We start from the raw sequence: 20,967 nt of genomic DNA, 5'->3' as shown, positions 1-20,967 counted from the left end.
CCTGCAGAGATGAAAGATCAATACCATTCTAACATCTGTACCGCAAATATAGCTGGAGCCAGCAGCTGTTCTGCAGCTTATCTTAGCATAAAGAATGGAAGCGGGTGACTTTTACTCTTTTTTTGTCCAGGACTAGATGCAGTGCAGCCATTGCACTGTCCAGAAAGTGACTGGTCACTACATTTGCAACAAGAGTTTATTATTCATATTGTTAGACAATATAATTGGGACAGAGTGATTATTTTACCACCAAAGAAAATTACATCTCAGAAGTTTGTACAAAGTAAGAACAGCAACTTTTTTTCCTGCTTTTCACTTTGGTGGGTCTCATTTCTGTTACTTGTTCACTTTCCTGGAACAATCAAAGCTATTATTTTTGTTGATTAGCCACACATGACACACTGCACACATAAAGCTGAAACCCACTTTAAGTCTATCTTAAGAGGAGGGGTTTTTTTTCTCCTCTTGAATCAAAGCATATTCTTTTGAGTGACTGAAGGAAAAGTATTTAATAAATTATTAATAAATTTATTTAATTCAAGAGAACTCAAAAAATCAAATAGTTGGAGAGGGACAGTGGGCTTGATGATAGAGTATAAAATTTATTAAAGGAGTGTGAGCAAAAAGTAGGGCAGAGATAGAGGAGAAAGGAGTTGAATGGAGAAGGAGAGAGGACAAAAGAGTGGACATAGACGAGAAAGGACAGAAAGAGAGATGTGCAGGTAAGAAAGAAAAGAGAAATCAGAGAGCCACTGATTCATTCAGGGAATGAGCTGATACCTGTTCTATAGGGAGTGTGTGTGAGAGTGTGTGTGTGTGTGTGTGGCAGAGAGAGCAAGGATAGCATTAAGGTTTTGAGAAGAGCCGAGTAGACACTAGACAGCTGCTCATGGGGAATGACCTTTATATAATCAGAGTGGGAGCAGAGGTGTGTGTTTGCAAGAATGCCTTAGACTATTTGTTCTTGTCCACAAGTGTGTGTGTGTCTCTTTTTGCGCCTGTCTCTCAGAGCTGGGGTTAGGGCCGTAAATTGGCACACTGCAGTGTTTGGAGGAGTTTGAATTGGGGTTCGGCTCCTTGGTGACACTCTTGACTTTGAAACAAAAACTTTCTAAGCTAATTGAATAATGCTCTTTGGGATTTGCGGCCTGTGAGGTGTCTGTTTTAGGACATCCTCTCTTCACTTCACTCCTCCTCGTCAATCTTCCCTCTCCATCCCGGCTCTTTCTTGTTTTTCTATCTTCATTGAGCTCCTTTATAATCCTGTTAAAGGCAGTGAAGGACGAATACAGTGGAAAAAGAATATGAGTGGGGTTGAGAGGGAAGTTTGAGGAGGAGGAGTAAGCTGAAATCTTGACCAGAAAAAAATTAATAGGAAGCAAGTATACAGGTAAGGCAAGGAGTATCATAAAATATCAGAAAATTAAAATACTCAACAAACAAACCAACACCTTACACCTGGGACCTTTGACCCCTCAGGCAGCACTGCATTAAAAACCCACATTATTGTATAAAGGACCTACATGGGCTCAGGAACACTTTGTAAAAACATTGTCAAAAATGTTAAAAATGTATGAAATGAATCATGTTTAGCAACATAAAATTTTGTTCATAATCAGTTCACAAAGTACTTGAGATACACATAATGTCACTTCAATTTCCCAGTTCTCATCCCCTGCTTATTTCCTTCTTCTCAAATTATTCGTTGAAAGGGAAGATATAGTCGAAGCACTATTGCACCAGGCACTAAGTAGAATCCTATACTGCAAGTACAGTTCATTAAGAGAACTGAACACTTTGGGATTCTGTTAGATTAGTCTGTGTTTTCCTCCACAGTTATTAAACACCAAAGGATTCCCTGTAGATCCCTTAATTATGCACTAATGCCTGGACAAGTTTGTTCAAACCTCTGGGAGATTTACAGCCTAGGATGCCCAAGCACTCTCTCTTTGCTTTGGTGTCTGGTTAATAATAATCTCTCTCTCTTTTTTCTTTTTTTTTGTTTAGTTTTTTAAATTAGTGTCCATGCTGTTGACACAGAACAGGTCAATGTATACATGGTATAAATGCAAAATGAGAAAATAATTTAATCAAACTTTAGGAGAAGGAAAAGCAAGAAGGAGTAAAACAAAACGAATATTGAGGAGTTAATTTGCAAAGATAGATAAACACCTTTATGAGAATGAATTAATTTAGACCAGTTTGATTGATATTCCCGAGTACACAATTAAAAACATGTGATTTGAGAATAAGAGATATCTAATCAAAACTGCCCAACACCTGTTTGATTGATATTCCTTGGAGTGTTCCAAAACAACAACAAAACAAAAACATGATTCAGGAAAATAAATAAAAACAGACATAACTTTTTTTTTTTTTTGCAAATTAACCCTTCAAATATACAATTTTCCACCCAGTCCAAGAGACAATCAATATTTTTTTAAAACAAAAAGATTGCAACAAGAGGAAACCCACTGTTTAATATATACAATATATGTTAATACGCATGGATGTCTGTCTAACAAGAAGAATTTTCTTAGTTGTAGTCAAGCCATAAAAAAAGGACCTTCTTTTGATAGCTAGACAGATTAAGGACTGAGTTGTCATTAAACAGCACAGTGCTTGGTAGACATGGCATGTATGTGAACCCAAATTTTGGGTTGGAACAACTCCGGTTCAGAGGCTAGAGACATTGTGAAGGGTTGAGTTAAGGGTTGAGGCTACCCTTGACTCTGTGTTGTGTTGCATTATGTTGTGAGTAACATCAAAATATGCATCTTGTTTAGGTATCAAAGAAAAGTCTTTGCATTTAAGAAGCTGGAACCAGCAATTTTTTTGACATTTTTGCTTGAAAAATGGTTGGTTATAATATGTACAAAGCTAATCAGATGTAGGTGCTAACAACTCTGTAGCTCTATGGAGCTGTTTAGCCTCTTTCAATTTATGACACAATTATGTTATAGTTCTTTTCAGCAAATCAGCTCTGATAAATCCACTGTATGCTACCTGCCCAGCAGCACAGACAGACAAAGTTAGTGACTAGCTGGTGAACATTTAGCAGTTAAAGAGCAACCAGTTAAACCAGAGCGAGAAGGAAAATAAATATTTGTCTTCGTCAGGTGATGCACATGAAGGGAAACGTTCGTTTCCATCTGCTGTCTCTGTAAACAGATTGTTGTTCGCTAACACACTGGCTGTGACAACTTTATAAGGTGCTAATTTGTCAGGGGGTTGTGTTTTTCAGCTTAATGTGGGGCTCTTCTGCCCCCAAGTGGCCAAAAAAAATCAATTAGTACAGCTTTAAGAACTTCACTCTACTGACTATCGATCCTGCTGCAAATTGTTGTTGATTCTCTGAGGCCTTTACACACCAGCGTTTCCATTTCAGTATGTGATCAGACTCGGTTGTGTTAGGAAATATATGTTAACATGCCATTACTGCAAATCCAATGCAAAGAAAAACAACCCAGATAGATTGCCAGTGTCATTTTAGGATTACTTTGCAGTAGTTTCCTACTACTGCCAATTTAGTACACACACACACACACACACACACACACACACACACACACACACACACACACACACACACACACACACACACACACACACACACACACAGCTAATCTATTTCTGATGGATTGTAATACCAAGGTCAGGTCATGTTTGTGCCCACTCATCAGCTTGTTAAATCTCAGCTTCTGACACATTCTGCATTTAAAGAGTCTATGATAATTGGGCTTCTTGCTGCAAACAGCCAATCCTGACTGACCTGTTTTATTACCATGTTGAACTCAGTTTTCTATAAAGTAAGAGCGTGCTCAGTCAAGCTTTTCTCTGTGTTATTATTATTCATGTCTTTCTGGTCTGAATGCATGGTGGGAGGCAGCTCAATAAGCCTAAGCAGTCTGATAAAATATATGTATTTATTGCTGTCTTTCTTTATTTATATATGTGTGTTCATCATAAAGTCTGGGAGTAATGTCCGTGAAGCACGGTCATTTCATCCGCATGTTAAATTGACAGTCAGCTTTAAACAATTTACACTGTCAGACAGCAATTACCTGCTACCAACAACCAAGGCCTAAATGAACTGCACTGTCTATTTTGGGAAATTTGTTACTGACACATACATATTAATACAGTGACAAACAAGCTGCCTGTCTTTCTGCCTATTCATAGCATAGGCAGAAAGACTTTCAGAAAAAGAGCAGGAATGAAAAGAGAAGGATTGGGGAGAAACACCTGATGGGAGAAGGTGACAACAGGTCATGTAGTAGCAGATGGCTCTCAGACCAACAGTCCTCTCTGATGGGGAATATTAGGTTTCTAGTTGCTAAATTGGCTGTGAAGTTGCCTCTAACCGATTAACTTAAATTCACTGAGGAAATATGTTCATGGAGCTCAACCAGCTGAATGATGTTCAGTATGCTTAGATTGTATACACTAATTCTGTCAGTCAGTCCCATTGGTTTTAACAAGTCTGAATAAGTTTTGTTAATTATGTCAGGCATGTCTGGTTTGAGTTTGCCTTTTCTGCATCTAGAAAGAAACAATTGTCTGCCACACTTTCTGCAAAAGCGTCCCTGACATCACATCCAGGTTAATCATGTTGCATTGGCTTGCAGCAACAGTTTCTCTTGACTGTCCCTCAGTATTACAACATTAGCCCAACATCGCCCCAGCCTGTGGGAATAGCCACAATAGCAACAACATAGCACCAAATTCAAGAGGACAGCCCACAAATTAGACACTAAAATGACATAAAACATGACAAACCTTAGAGCTATCGAGTTTCATGTCAGGTCACAGACAGATAGTGGTTATCAGCACATTAGTGTAGCTTGTTGAGAAAGCAGTCCAGCGGAGTTAAATCCACACACATCATCAAATATAAACTTTTTATCTATTCAGTTTTTCTGTCTTCTGAAGCTGGGGACTGATGTAATGATTTCTGCTTGTACTCCGACATGGTGTCAGTTAGTGTGGAGCCATATTCAGTAAATAGCCTCTCATTCAAAAATAAAATACATCAGGTCTGCATATGTCCCACCTCCCGACAATAATGGATTAAGAAGTGACATCAGTGACCTTCCAACCAACTAGACTTTGGTCAGGCAAGAGCATAATAACCAACTAATTGACTAAAAGGTGTAAGCCCTACAAATTTCATGGCAGTCCATCAAGTAGTTGTTCAGCTGATCAATCTGGACTGACAGACCACCATTGCCATCCTAGAAGAAAATGTCTGTGACATTCGGCCTTCCCTGTCTTTACTCAAAGCTTGATTGTCTTCAGTCAGTTGAGCTGTGGACATTTGCAAATGTAATGCGATTTTGAATTATATTCTTCTATGTCTGAGAAACTTCTGGAACCTGAAAGTTCTGGTTTACCGTCAGCTTTCTGTTGATGGTTTTGACTTTGTTGGAAAGTTCATAGTTGGGAATAAAATGACAGGCCTACCTTGCTCATTCAAAAACATTTTAATTTTGTCTCTTCACCAGGAGCGTGTGGTGGTGGAGAGTTCTGATTGGCTGGCGGTGGTTCCATATTGGGCAACATGGCCCTACCAGACGCTGTTGTTACCACGACGACATGTCCTCAGAATCAATGACCTGACAACAGAGGAGAGGGAGGGTGAGTGTGTCTGTGTGTGAAGATACTGACAGAGTGAGTGACTGAGAGAGCGATAAGGCAATTAAGACTAGTTTAAGGTGACTCAGCGGCTCAGTGGGGATCCTAAGTTTGATTCCCAGCCAAGGTGCCCCCAGTGTGTGTGTGTGTGTCCATCCATGTTCATTCACAGCACATTCAAGCTTCCCAGGAGAGGAAACTTTTTACTTTACACCTTACTTGAACTTTCCCTTCACGAAGTGGTGTTTATGGCGGGCCCCAAATGAGCTCCGTAGCCCTATGGAAATCAAAAAAATTACATCTAAGAACTAATCTTACTATTACAGAACATTAACATGTCAGTAAATAAATATTGTGTTCTTTACAATATACAAACTAAAGGCGGTAAATTGAAGTTTATGGCAGTTGCATGTATTTGCCTCCTGCCAACCCTCCCAGTACCGTATAATTTATGAGTTAATAAAATGCTTCAATAATAGTTAAGTAAACTGCATTTGCAGTTGTTCACTTCCCTTTCCTCCTAACATTATGGTGTTTAAATGACTCCAACAGATGTTGTTGTTGTTGTTGGGAGAGAATAAATTCTCTTAAGATCGAGGTGATCCTGTGAGATTACCTACCATTCCTTCTCAAGGACAAATACTGCTGCATCTGTAAATTAACTAAGGGCTCATTTGAAAGACTTCTGTTGACAGTCGAGAGTCTGTTTAGCTGATTGAGCTGGTGTGTAATGAAGGAGCGAAGCCCAAGGCACATAGATAAGAGGGATCAGTGGAATAGGTGTCTTCTGAGACACGGTCCATTACCGCTGTTTCACGCTGAACATCGGAGATGAATCAACAGGGAATAACAAATCAGATTCAGTTCCTGCAGTCAGTATAGGCGCCAGGAAGGATGTTTGTGTGGTTTGAGCCGACCTCTGATTCTGTGTTCCCAGTCACAGGTTTTGCCTTCAGCCATATTAGAACAACTGATGGATTTGTCGAGGGTGGACAAGTCCCCAAATGTTACAGCAAGTCAAGGAGTCAAAGAGTTGCAAAAACATGTTCAACTTATTAAAACACAGAGAAAGTCACTAGAAATCAAAGTTACTAAATCAGGTTAAGATCCAAGTAACCCAAACCTCAAAATAACCAAGGAGCCACCTAAGACCAGCCCGTAAAGTAAACCCTGACAGACGGAAACAAAGCCATGGAAATAGGACTGCCGAACCCAGCAGGGGGGTATTTCATCAAGAGTGATAACTAAGACTCCGCTTAAGTGAAAAAGCCTGGCCTGAACTTCAACTTCCACTCAAGGCTTGAGCTGTTCCACTAAGACAATTTAGCCTGGTCTAGTCAATGCTAACTCAAGCCAGGCTAAAACAAGCTTGCATTGTGACCCGGCACAGAAAACATAAGCAGCCCAGAACAGCTGATTGTCAAAAAGAGGATGAGATGTCACAAAAAGAAGAGATAACAAGAGCAGTTTCCTTCTCAGCTGCAGAACAAACTCTGAAGATCAGACCATACAAAGAATACAAAGGTTGCATCATGAAAAAGCCAATATTACCACTATTAACAACCCTAAGGGGGTATCTTGGCAAGAAACAGCAAACACAAAAAATGTGAAAATAATGGGATTCTTGTACATGGTGTTCTGCCCCTTTAGCTCAGTTGGTAGAGCATCCTTCTCATGTACTGAGGTCTTAACAGCCGTATGGGTTCGATTCCAGCTTGAGACTGACCTACATGTCACCCTCTCTCTCATTCCTCCTTTTCCTGTCTTCATCTAGACTATGTAGCAAAAAAAGCAAAAAGTCCTATATAGATTTTTTTTTTTTTTTTACAGTAAACAGACATTTCACTCCAAAGTAGTTCAAGTAGATATTCTCATGTCTGTATTATTCTCATCTACTCTCTCCCAGGCAGCATGATAAAGTTTATTACCTATTAACAATAGTTGGTCAAAAGAAAATTAGTTGGCAACCATGTTGATAATTGCTTGAGTCATTGTTTGGCTCGTAGTTTGTGTCATTTTTCAAGCAAAGATGTCAAAACCTTTGCTGGCCACAATTCCCTAAACATTTTGTTGGATAAAAGAAGCAATTTGAAGATGTCACTCTGGAAAACATCAATCAGCAAATTGTGATTAGCATTTTTCACAGTTTTTCTTAACATTTTCTAAACTAAACAGTCAATTAATTATTAAAATAATTAGCAGATTAGTAATTATAATTTTAGCAATCATTAGTTGCAGCCCTTGACTTTACCTGTATTCTTAAATAAAGTGTAGATTTTATTGTCCTTAAAGGGGAAATTTGATTTCATAGAGTATGCATTATGGGTTTATCTTTGATATATAATAAATGGTTGTTGGTGTCGATACAAGAATCAGTTCATCTTCACTTTACATGTTCAATTTGTTATGCTCTGCAATAAAGCCTGGTGATAGTATGGAATTATTATATACTTATATAATCTGAATTTAGTCCCTTAAATTTGCTTTTTTGTTTTATTTTATTTTAACTCATGACTGAAATCATTTACTCAGTGTATTTATTTAATTCTGTATTAAAATTGCCAATACATTACTCCATTAATAATAGTTGATTTGCATCGTGCTACAAGTAGCACATATCCTGACTTAATGGAGGAAAAACAAGGTTTTTATGTTTAATAATTCACAAATTATTAATTGTGTGAGATGAACAATTAATGACGTTGCTTCAAATTTGAACCTGATACTTTCTATAAATTTATCTGTGTGTGTTTATGTAAGTATACACTTTGTTTTTTCTGTTTCTGGTCTGTCTGACATATTTCTCGTTTGTTCAAGCAATTCTTTTATATTTAATTTCCCCTCAAGAATAATGAAAGTTTCATCTTCTTTTCAGTTTGCCACATTTCTTGTTGTACTTTTCTCTCTCAATTTTCACTTTTCTTTTTGGTCTTACTCTTACATGTCCTCGCTTCAACTCCCCTTCCCCATGTCTTTCATTATAGATACTTACTAACAAATGTCTTCTTTCTCCCTCCTGCCCACCTTCCTCCTCTTCTCTCTCTGTATCTGCCTCTCTTCTGTCTGTCTGTCTGTCTGTTTATCAGGTCTGGCTGACATTATGAAGCGCCTGCTCACCAAGTACGACAATCTGTTTGAAGTCTCCTTCCCCTACTCCATGGGCTGGCACGGTAAGACAAAAATGTGGTGCGAGGGTTAAAAAAAACAAAAAAACGTTTGGGTATTAATGTGATAACCTGTCTAAAGTCTCTTTTGTGGTGAAACAGAGCCAGAGAGTGACAGATGGTGGGAAAGATTAAAGATAATTTCAATCTAAATACATGAAAATCTGTGGATGGATTGGTGGCTTATATAATAATATAATACTGCTACAAACTGGAGGCTGTTCACGTATCAAGCCAGCTATAAACTAATTCACATAGTCAGTTTGATATGTGAATGAGCTCCACTTGCAGCAGGCTGAAGCTGAGTCTTTTCATAGTCAGGACTTTAAAAGACTTCTAGCGTCGTACCAAATTACACCGGAATAATAAGTGATAAAGAGAGAGGAGATACATTAAAATGGTGTCACACCGTCCCTCAAGTTTTTCTTTACACCCTTCTCGGATTCCTTATCAGTCCTGCCTGTCTCTCTTTGTACACTTCAGCGTTCTCCCTGTGTTGTTATGTTATCGTCACACTGATAATCATTTTTCACAGTTCTCTGTACATCTTCCACCATCTTCTTTGCAATATTAGAAGCAAGTCAGTCAGCGTGCTCCAGTCTTTTTCCTCTGAAATCTAATTTTACATTAGCTCACATCATACATGAACATGGCATTAATATCACATGTGAATATTTAGCTCATCCAATGTGATGGGAAAGATGTATGTAAGTAGGCAGCGTATGTTTCCTACAGATCAGATAACTCTCGTTGTATTTCTCTGCTGTAATAAATTGACAAACAAGAAACTCTCAGCTTTGATGTCACCAGCATATTACTACTTCATGCACACTCAGGACAAACCAGCATATTTATAGGGTGTATTCTTTATTTTTTGATGTTTTGAGGTTTTTTATCCCTCTTTAGCTTCCCAGTAGTGTCCCTTATTTATTGAAATATAAACAATGGCTGAAGTACATATGCTGTGTCTAGGGTGGTAAAGAGTGAGAGTGATCCAAAACAGTGAAGTTGTGGGAAGTAAAACCAAAACAAAGAGCTGAAAGATGCTAAAACGCTACGTGGAGCTGAAGGGAACTGCAGAGTTGGTTGATTCCATGTCTTTGTCGCCGTGGATGACATCTTTCACATTACACAGTCATTTGATCCATGGCAAATGTAAAAATATGTGTTAGAGCAGTTTTAATTTTAATTCATCCAACTCAGTGGTTTTAATCTCTTTTCTAGTTTTTTCTATTTTATAGTTAGAGTTAGATTTATCTGTCTCTGCTGCCTGTCCTTCCAGGTGTTGTTTGGAGTTTTCCTCTAGGACACACTACGACTCGCAAATTCATATCCCCAGAGAAATATTGAATAATCATTTTACAGTGAATGCAAGAATGTTGTGCTTTTGTTTACTGAACTTTTCTTGACCCCTGGTGCGGAGAGAGGTTGTAATCCTGTTGTTTGAGCTGGAGAAATAACCTGTGCATCAAATATGCGCATTTTACATATGTCTAGCTTTCTGCTAATTTTAATAATTGAAATCTGGAATATTTTTCTTTTGCTATAGATATTTCATCCTTATCAGTCTTGTACACACATCTATGCCTCCAAATCATTAACTACAACGTGTATTTGTCTTCATTAAGAATTCACATTGCCTTTAGTGCTTCAGAGGTGTTTTAGTGTGGAAGAAATGGCATATAGTCTATCGACACAAGTGATTTCAAATGTCAAAGGAAATTATATGGTGTTCTCCCTTGTCAATATTTTTCTTTTGAATCCACAAACGATTTTAAAGTCAGTCAAGACTTTCAGGACATTGGGTCCTTTAATTAAAATGAGTTAAAACAGTAACAAGTATTACCTAACAATTAATTTACAGTTAACTAATGGGTCTGTAGTTATCATTTACTAATGGTTTTCATGTTAACTATGGTATTATTTTATAGTTTTTAAAGATGCTATTCACATTTGTTATATCATAATAAGCATTAACTAGCAGTTAATTAATGCAATAACAAGCAAGTACCTAGTATAAGGTTGATAACAATGTTTATTTTGCATGTTATATAAGCATTACTTGACCATAATTAACCATGTGTTAATAATCTTTATGACCCTTATTGTAAGGTGTTACCTTAAATTCTGATCTTAAAGAGCATCATGTGATCAAATGAACATACATTACTAGATGTGTGATGTGTGCAATTTTCCTGACTGTAAATTTAAAATAATAGTGATTTAAGCACAGTGAGTAAAGGCGGGTTTACATAAATCCACAGTACATTATGAAAACGTTTAAGTTGCTGCTTTCAGTGTTTGCTGCAGCTTCTGATCCTTCTCATCTAAGGCTCAGCCTAACTTATTTTTCACCATTGTGTGTCTAGATCCTGCACCTGTAGTTCCCATTACTTTTGCATCAAGACAAAACACTACACTCACAGGAAAGAAAAGAACTAGTAACAATACAACAAGAAAGAGAATGAGCGAGAAATCATTCAAGAAATGCTTGAAAATTTGCAATGAGGGCCAAATTAAAGTAAAATAAATAAATACATCTATTTTGCATCACAACAATCAAGACATGGATATGAATCTTTTTTTAACTATGTCCACACAAGTGTTTAATTGTCTTGGTGTGAAGAGGCAGCTTGCACATCTGTCCTTTTTTGTACAGACAGGAGAGGATCAGTTGTCATGACAGCTGCGGCTCAGCCCAGGCATCGGTTGATATTTACCTGTACTGAGACTGTGAGGGAAATACCTATTGTGAGCGATGTCAGCAGGCTCAGGCTGGAACAAAGGTTAGCAGAGCCCAGTGATGCAATGAGTGATGTGTGACAGAAAGGAGAGCAGTGTCATCACGGCTGAGTGGTCAGAGTGATGCTTGTATGAGCTAAAGGTTGCAGGTTCAATCCCTGCAGCAGTTGTGTCCTGCCAAGTTGTTTCAGGGAGAGAAAAACCTCACTGCTCACCGACTGCACGTCATTCTGAATGAGCATGAATAGAAACAATCGATTCGAGTCATATTCCCCTCAGGATGAATTATATTCTGTGTTCATCTGCGTGTCCATCACGTCTAAATTTAAATTTTGTTGTTAATTCTCTACTTGTGAAATGTAGTGTGATGTATATAGCTGCACTTCTGTTTACTTTCTGTCAACGTGAGAGTAATGTTACCTTTACATACAAACTCAGTGTTTTTTTTTTCAGTCAGTTACTTCACTTTTTACAGTTTACTTCATACATGGTGTTATTTTGCATGGTTTTTATTTTTGAGCATTTTCACAACCACCTCAGTGTCTGTCATCAGTGTTAGCTAGCTGGCTAGCATTGTAATCTTCATTCAGACTGGACAGACCACATTAGAAGTTAAAATATTGGGAGAGAGACAAAGGCTGGACATTAGAGAAGCAGCAGGGAGAAACAGTGTGCATTTTCACATCTGCCTTGGTGAATTAAGGGCATATTTCTACCACAAAAGAGTTAATGATTGTTGGAACAGTGGCAGATGAGCAAAAAAGTTTTTGGTGAGTTTAATTTGTGTTTCTATCCTTTTTGAGTGAAAATGATGATGTTTGGTAGCTGGCTAATGGAGAGATAATTAAAGTGGTTCTTTTTTGAGTGGCAGCCCCACAGAGTACACAGGCTGAGCTGTTCCTGGCTCTCATATCATATTTTATTATATTCTCCGCAGCCATCTGGTAACCCCCAAAAATTATCTATGACTCCCTCGGGGATGCCAACCCTCAGGTTGAGAACCACTGAGGTTACTGTCAGAATGTTCAAAAACAATAAATACAAAACAAACAGCTTGGTGCGCGTTGCTATATTAGCATTTACTAACTGTGAAATTTGAAGTAACTAACTTTAGGATGAAAAATCACTAAGTTTCTAGGTGAAGGAAACATTACTACAGCAGACGTGCAGCTTTTACAGTTAAGCCAAACTAGATTGTGTAAGTAGAGAATCCACAAATACCAGCAAAACTAATAGTATTTCCATCAACCTCAGCTTTATTGTATGTGAAGTGTTAATTAGCAGCTTTTGGCATGCCAAGAGTCTAAACTAAGTAATATAGGCAACATTATACCTGTGAAATATTATGATGTTAGCATTATCATTCTCTCAAAGCATAGCTGTTCCTATGTACAGCCTCAAAGAGCCACTATAGCGTGACTGTAGACTGGTCTTGTTCAGACATAGACTGCAATAGTTCCAAAGTTTGCCTAGTTTTGAATTAAATCAAAGAAATGATACCTTTAAGGTTAATGGTGTCTGTCTGCACTGTTTTAACATAGTCCAATGATCACCACCTCTGAGAAGAAATCTTATTATCAGGAGCAGCCTACTCAATAGTTTTCATCAGGCTATATACCTCTTTCTCGCCAAGTGCTGATCACTTTGAGATCTTTGATGTTTTATTGTTTTGTCTTTTTAATCCTTCAATTCCAAATGATGGGTTTTTTGTGACCCCTTTCATCTTTCATCTGAGCAGCCTCAGGCCAATGAGGTGTGCACATAGTCTGACTAATAAGAACTAATGATGAGATTGAAATGAATTGTGTTTAATTTAGTCTGCAGGGCCATAGTCAGGAAGAAACGAATCAAATTTAAAAAGTCGAAGAGACTATTTTTAAGCTATGATTATATCATCTCAGATCCATTTCAGAGAATGAAAACGGTATAGCTTGAAGCATGAACACTTATCACCTGCCAGCCTGTTTTTTTAGTTGTTTTTTTTTTTTTTTTTTTTTTTGGTCAAAGTCAGGTAGCCCACATGAAAGATGGCTTATAAAGAGAGACAGATGATGCACTCAGACTGTAGTGTGGAGAAAAGGACAGGGGGCATGAGAGGACACAGTCATCGACTCACTTTCTTCTTTCTATTTTATCTGATATCAAATCTTTGAAGTTAAATCTCAGTCTAAAAGTTGCCTGTGGTGAAGGTTGCTACAGATCTGGTGTTAAGTTTCAGCTTTAATCTTCAAGTCTGTTTTATTTTTAAGAGAGGGACTAAAACTCATAGGTCGTGTTACAGCAATGTGTTGAAGGTTGTTGGCAGGTGGTCAGTTCAGAGCGGCAGATGTTTTCACCCAATTTCCCCCAGCCTTGTCAAGAAGAATCAAAGAGGTAAAATACATTTAGAAGAATTTCAAATGAGAAGTCTCTTCACATGACACAATAAAATTATACCTTTATAGTATTTCCACTAAACTGTATAATACCAGAAGATGGAGTGATATTACACATGTTAATTTCACACTTCCCCCCTCTTTTTCATACTACACCTACCTATCTAATTATCGATGAAATATCACAGTTTAGCTTATTTGCAGCCTCCTGTTTCTTGTTACTCAAAACATGAGAAGAGTGAGAGGAAAGTGTCAAGAGCTGCTGGGAAGAGATGAACACAAGAGCGCCAATGAAAAGAGAGACAGTTCAAGAAAGAGGCAAAGAAGCAAAGTTAAAGGAGCGATACGTGAGCTCCTATCACTCTAAATGAGTACTTTACAGTCCCCTCTCCTCCAGACTCAGGGAAACTCAGACAGGCTGCAAGAACACTGCAGGAGTGCAAGACACAGCCTGTTATCCTGAAAACAAAAGGCCACTGCTCTTAAAATAAGCACTCTGGAGTTGGAGTTCAGTGACTGCCTGTATTACTGTCTGCCAGACTGTGACATAACAACATTATAATCAGTTACTGTAATGTTGCAGACATGTCCTGGCCTACAAATCTTGTTCTCCAGATGTAAACACATGTTTGTTTGGTACAGAGCCCAACAGATATCACATCATTGTCATTTAATTTAATTTTTTTCAGCGAAAATGAAAAATTGTGATGCAAGAATGATCATTCCCATCATAAATCATATTGCAATCGCAGTGTCTGTCAGAATCATCATAATATGACTTTATTTCGATATCTTGCAACCCTAATGTCTTCTTTAATATTTAGTCTGGTATCTAATCTTAAATGCAAAAAACTACACCACAACAGCAGTTCTTCAATGGATTAATTAGTTACATATCCCACTGGCTTTCTTGCAAAATGTAACATGTTACAAGAAAGCGGGCGTTTCCATCGCTCCAAAGCCTGTTTCCATCGCTCTTCATGAAGTTGATAGAATATTTCCAACTGTATCTTTATTAGTAGAAGAACTTTCAGACCCCCAAAATTTGCAGTATTTTAACTTTATCAAGGGGGATTAGGGGAAAAGAGACTGCTGAGATTGTAATAGATGAGCACACAGTGGGTCTGTCACACTTACACAAATATCCCACACAATGACCACCTAATTTCAGAAAAACACTCTCATCCACACACACACATGCAGACCTGGCCCACATAATGAGTTGTTATCTCCCCATCTGTGTTTGTGCTTTATTTTAGCTCATTTGGAAGCAGCCAGCTTTTATTTAGGGCCAGGCTTATTAGTGGCAGCGTGGAGTTGGATCGTGTTTGAGTCACCTGGGAAATCATGAATATGACAAAGCTACCTGCTTATTCCTTCAGGACGATAACGCACAAAACATTACATACTGTATTAACTGGCTGGATGAGGGATACAGAGAGATTGATAGACATGTAGGGACACAGAAAGTTATTCATATTAAAGCATGAATCACAATACATAATACTGTAGCATCCTGGATGTATGAACGTAGTAGAAAATGCATCAGATATACAGTGTTATAATCCCACCAAGCACCTGATGTCATGTGAACATTGCTTTTTGGGCTAAATCTGGTCGGCCTTTATTTAGCCCAAAAATAAGACATTGAACACTGGGCTATGTTTACTCTGTTTGATTCAGTCCAAATTTAGTCCAAGAATAGACATTGAAAATTGAGCTGTGTTTAGTCCATTTTATTTGGTTTCAGACCACATTTATCCCTAAAACACTCATGAGAATAAGATCACATTGCAGCAAGTGGGGAACCATGTATTGATGACACTGTGTGCTGTGTTGTGTACACTACATGCAAATTAGTCTTTCTGAAAATGTTTGAACATAATCACTGTTGTTCAAAAACTTAAGGATCAATATATAGCCATTGCGCTTACAAAAATGGGTACTGCAGTCCAAGTACAACTTGGAGCCATGGACGGTATAATAAATAGGTTGTAATCCTGTTTAATGTACGATCTATGGTTGAAGTGAGTTGTTTTGCCCCGCCCCCTCGTCCCCGGACACAGCAGAGACAGACAGGCTGCAGGAGCTCCACAGGAGCACAGGATGTCAAACTCCATTTTGCTGAATTTAAGAGTTATAAACATCTATGCCTTCTACAAGATCATTTATTATGACTTATAAACATACACTAACTCATTGTCGGCATTAATTTGAACTGATTAGTGAAACAAACATAGAAAATAGTTATACAGGTCTAGAATAGAAGATTCTTTTTTATGACCAAAACTTTTTATTAATTTTCACATATTTCCATAATTTCACAACTCCATGATGTAAATGACCATCAAGTGAGGCAAGTACTTCAATTTAACATGTGTCCTTCATCTCTGATGGCACATTGTGGTCATTTTATGATTTATTACAATAAATGTATTACAGATTTCTCCTTTAAATGTATTTATATAAATAGATTTCTTTTGAATCCAGCACATAAAGAGCTTGTCTCTCAATGTGACACTGGTATGATTACTGTTACAATGGCAATTCTAAAATATGCACACTCTTATGTGCTCACACACATACAGCAAAGCAAACACACCCAAAAACAATCTAAAAGTGGGTAATTGTCTACTAATTGGAGCATTGGCATCTCTATTCATTCCTTATCTGGACACTGTCTTTGTCTTTTCTTTGGTCTTCCTTTCTTTAACAATCCATTAGTTTCCTTAATGTCGACCTCCCGTCGTCTCCCTCTGTGCCTGATCAGTCCCATATTGTCAGGAAACTCATTCAAAAGGAAAAGCTCCTAGTGTGAATACAATGTCTTGCCAGAGATTGATTTTTGGAAATGTTTTTAGTGCCTTTTAAGAAGGATACAGTATATGTCTGCTTCTACTCCTGATCTCCTTATTATGTTCTGCTAAGACCAGAAAGCAACATAGGCCACAAAGAAGGTATTTAAATGTTTAATATGGTCACAAATCACTGAAAATGTCTTTGGTACTGTAATAACCCACTTGAGAGGATTTAGACTTGTATAATAATGACATTTTTCATGCAGTAATCGGTTGTTTTGTCAAGTTCCACATGAAGATGCTGACAAATGAAAGGCAAAAATCTAAAAAGAAAAATTAATGCTAATGCTTCCATAGAGTGGATGAGGGGTTTGATGAATATGAAAGTGATGCAACTCACATGTTCACCAGATCTCAACCCAGTTGAAGACCTCTATAAGATTTTGGCACATGTAAGCTCACCTTTGCCCTGCTGGAATTGGGGTATTTACGTAGTCTAAAAGGTTTGGGTTCTCCTAATGCTTCTGATAAATCTTCGATATGAAATCTAGGCCTCACTATGGTACAGGCTCACTTGACCAACATGTCAAGTGCTCATTAAATAAAGGGACACTGGACCCCCGTGAGCCAATGATCTCTTTATTTTCCAGCTAAGTTAACATTGGAAAACTCAGGCCCGTGGTGTAACAAATGGAGATGGAAGTGATAACAGACACTCTTATCTTTTTATCTCCCATCTCATCTCCACTATTCAACTCCCCTTTCACCTGCCTCAGCAAAACATCCCTGGATCATTTACAGGGTCCATGACCTTCAAAAGGTCTCCTATGACACAGATTTGGATTTGATTTCCCTGGCTCCCCATTAAATTCAGAATCCAATTCAGTGTTCTTATGATCACCTGTAGATCTCTGCATGGTCAGGCACCTGCCTACGTACTGCAGCCCTATATTACACAAGTGTAAAAATGTGTAGCCTACACAACAAGTAAAAAGATTTTTTTGATATGTACTTGATAGCCTACATGTACTGCTCAGCCCCTTTTCCTCTTAATCAGCTATCCCCAACTCTGATCAGTACACGAGACCGATTGTACCAGTGACGAGATATAATACGATATGCGACAAGTCACCAATTGCGGTGAGGTAATGTCAAAATGACCAAAGCTGAAACTAAAAAATGTTTTGACTTTTCAAAGCCCACCTGCAGCAGCTTCACCACCCACCAGTGGGCCACAGTTCACACATTTGGAATTACTGTTCTAAATTTCTAATGAAGTTTCTCTTGGCTAGCTATGAATGTCAAATCCCCCAGACAAAGGAAAATCTCAAACTGTCATACATGTACCACTGATGGTACACAAGCTCCTTCTAGTGATATGCGAAAGAATATCAGAAATATATTTTTTAATGAAATAAATTATTTTAAAAACATGTAAACTATGCAGCTCACTGAAACGTCTCAATATCAGCCTGCTACATAGTCATGATCATGACTGCACGCACGTCATCGATCTGTAAGTTACAACCTAAACTGTGTTGGCAAGGTAGTAAGCAGAGGTAAAATAAAGATGCTTCACAAACACTACAACTGTGCCTCCAAACAGTAACCATTACAAAGAGAAGTGCACACTAGGAGGATAGTATTTCAAGCAGCCACATTGAAAATGAAATAGACAACAGTGACTTGAACATTAGTGCTATAAGCTGCTTAAAAAATGTCAGTGAAGCATTCACTAAACCTGCTAGCACCAAATGGCCCAAAACAGTAAGGTGCTATTTGGAGAGCTCATTGTTTTCTGAGGTGGTACGCAGTGTAAAAAGTTTGAGAAACACTGGCATAGCCTATTACTCGCCTACAGTCTTTTTAGAGATATATTTTAGCGTACTGCCCAGCGAGCCAGGCAGAAAACCAAGCAGCGCCCACATTGTAGTACATCACACACCAGCTTCACGCTGTCATCGGCACTGGCCATGCTGTGGTTGCAAAAAAATCCATAATGCAAAACTCAAGATAAAAGAGGGAACCATATAGCATTGAACATTTTTCAGCAGTCCTCTCTTTTTTTCTTCAGCGTCACTTGATCTGGACATCCACTCAAACTGTATGTAACAGAGTATTCACAACAAGGTGTGTGTTTTATCAAGCCTATATAATAACAATACACACTTTTCGACATCCACGTTGCAGAATGCTTCACAAAGGGCAAATAAATAAAATAGCATGTTACAGAGTGCTTCATAAGGGAAGCAAATATAAAATAGCATGTTATGAAGTGCTTCCTGAGGGCAGCAAAATAAAACAGACAGGTCGTAAACTCATCAGGCATTAAAAGAAAACAGATAAAGCAGTACAGTATATGAAAACCGTACAAGGCAACAATAGGAAAATAAAAAAATAAAATGGGATAAAAGCATCTATCATATATTACCACAGGCGTCCTTCTTTTCCGAGTTTGTTTTCATTCACTTTTGGTCTGCTTCATTGGTGAGACTTAACTGGTAAAATTGCATGAGGAGGAGTATTGTTGCCATGGTTACCCGGGGTTTAATATACCTTGCTCACTGATTTAAAAAAAACAAACAAACTGTATGCTAGAAACTGCTTGTCCTGTCAGCTGTAACCTGGAAATATCAAACATGTATGACATAATGTTCAATCAGCTCAGATCACTCACAGGTTGAGAGGTCTGGTTAAGATTGGAAAACCTTCAATCCATTAATAACCTTTGCCAGCCAGCCATCCGTGTGAACAAAGCCTCTTGGCTGAATAAATAAAGCTGTTGCTGTGTGTTCGTCTCTTTTTCAGGAGCTCCTACTGGCCCCCATTTAAAGGAAGACAACTCTCACTGGCAGCTGCATGCACACTACTACCCTCCTCTGCTGCGTTCAGCTACAGTTAAGAAGTTTATGGTGGGGTATGAGATGCTCGCCCAGGAGCAAAGGGACCTCACACCTGAACAGGTGAGGAATGCAACAGACACGTGTAAACCCAGGTTTATACAATACAAAGAATTCTATGTATGTTGCCTACAATATAGAGTACATATAATAGATTAAACATTTTTGGTGTAATTCATATTTCTTCCACTCTGTCTTCCTTTCAACTGAGACTGTAGAGACCACAGTTTCATTTCATGCGTAAAGTTTTTATCTGGAGCTTCTTGGAGTAATGGAGCGGGTGGAGATTCATAGTCATAACTTATATAGCAGCTTTAGAGATTAAACTCGTGACCTTTAGTATGGGGATGTCTCTTAAATTTTTTGTGATATCCTTTCCTTAATTCCACTGGTTTAAGTTTGAGATACGATGCTTTGTTATCACCCCTGGGCCATCAAAGCTCCATCATCAAAAGCTGACCCTTTTCCAGCAGACAAGTTGTAACAAAACCTGCAGTGGATTCCCTCTCTGTCCCTGCTTTTGTCTTTAAAACTGCATAAAAGCTTGGCACTGCTGTGTTCGTGTATTTTGCAGGCTGCCGAGAAGTTAAGGAACCTACCAGAGGAGCACTATAAGACCAGGGAGAACCAGGAAAAAGGAGGAGGAAAGTGAAAGTTAATACAAAAGAAAATACAGCTTTATTCAAACCACTGTATATTTTTTGGGAAATACACAGTTGATGAATTGCTTTTGTTTTGAAAGTTATGTAAAAATAACAATTTCATCATATGTAACTGTAACATACTTTTCTGAGTTGGTACAACATGTTGAAGTGCCTCTCTAAACACAGGGCTTTAAAGGGTACCTTCAGTACTTTTGAACCTGGACCCTATTTTCCCACATGTTTGTGTTGAAGCAACTAATGAGGACACCAGCTTTTGAAGTCGGTCCAGTATTGAGAGAGTGCTGCTTGTTTTTGCTACTGACAGGCTCATATTGTTATTGTGAGTGTCTTAGAACAGTGACCTTTTTTTTGAAGAATAAGATATGTTTTGTATAACCAGAAACAGCGGTTGTATTGCTCTCACCAAACTAACCTGACTCCATTTGCAAAAAACTTAACATAATCATCTTGATTTAAACACAGCAGAACTCAACAAAAAACATCTCAGCTCATCTTTCCTTTACTCCAACCAATCTCCACCTCTGGTTTAGTCAGAACTAACCTTTCATTCACAGTATGAGATGTGAAAATACGCAGAGAGGAGCAAGAGGGAGGTTGGACATCAAAGAAGCAGGGGATTTATTTAGACTGAACCAGAGGTGGGGATTGTTGGCCAAGACGATTTTGGTGAGTTTTATAGTGTTTCTGTC

The 20,967-nt window shown here is 38.2% G+C and overlaps 1 protein-coding gene across 1 annotated transcript in view; it reads left to right on the top strand.

The window, feature by feature from the left end:
- The window catches only part of galt (galactose-1-phosphate uridylyltransferase), a 38,170-nt gene extending 17,609 nt beyond the window's left edge, over window positions 1-20,561 (top strand). Inside the window, exons 8-11 of the mRNA XM_084746032.1 lie at window positions 5,505-5,637; window positions 8,721-8,804; window positions 19,522-19,676; window positions 20,188-20,561. Coding sequence (XP_084602158.1) covers window positions 5,505-5,637; window positions 8,721-8,804; window positions 19,522-19,676; window positions 20,188-20,265 — 450 coding nt within the window. The 3' untranslated portion in view covers window positions 20,266-20,561. The remainder of the gene's footprint in view (window positions 1-5,504; window positions 5,638-8,720; window positions 8,805-19,521; window positions 19,677-20,187) is intronic.
- Window positions 20,562-20,967: the final 406 nt, after the last annotated feature.

This window comes from Lutjanus erythropterus, chromosome 20, assembly GCF_056507025.1.
Source record: "Lutjanus erythropterus isolate fLutEry1 chromosome 20, fLutEry1.hap2, whole genome shotgun sequence".
NCBI classification, from domain to species: Eukaryota; Metazoa; Chordata; class Actinopteri; order Lutjaniformes; family Lutjanidae; genus Lutjanus; species Lutjanus erythropterus.
The sequence above is the reverse complement of the archived record's forward strand: the minus strand, read 5'-3'. Positions and strand labels throughout refer to the sequence as shown.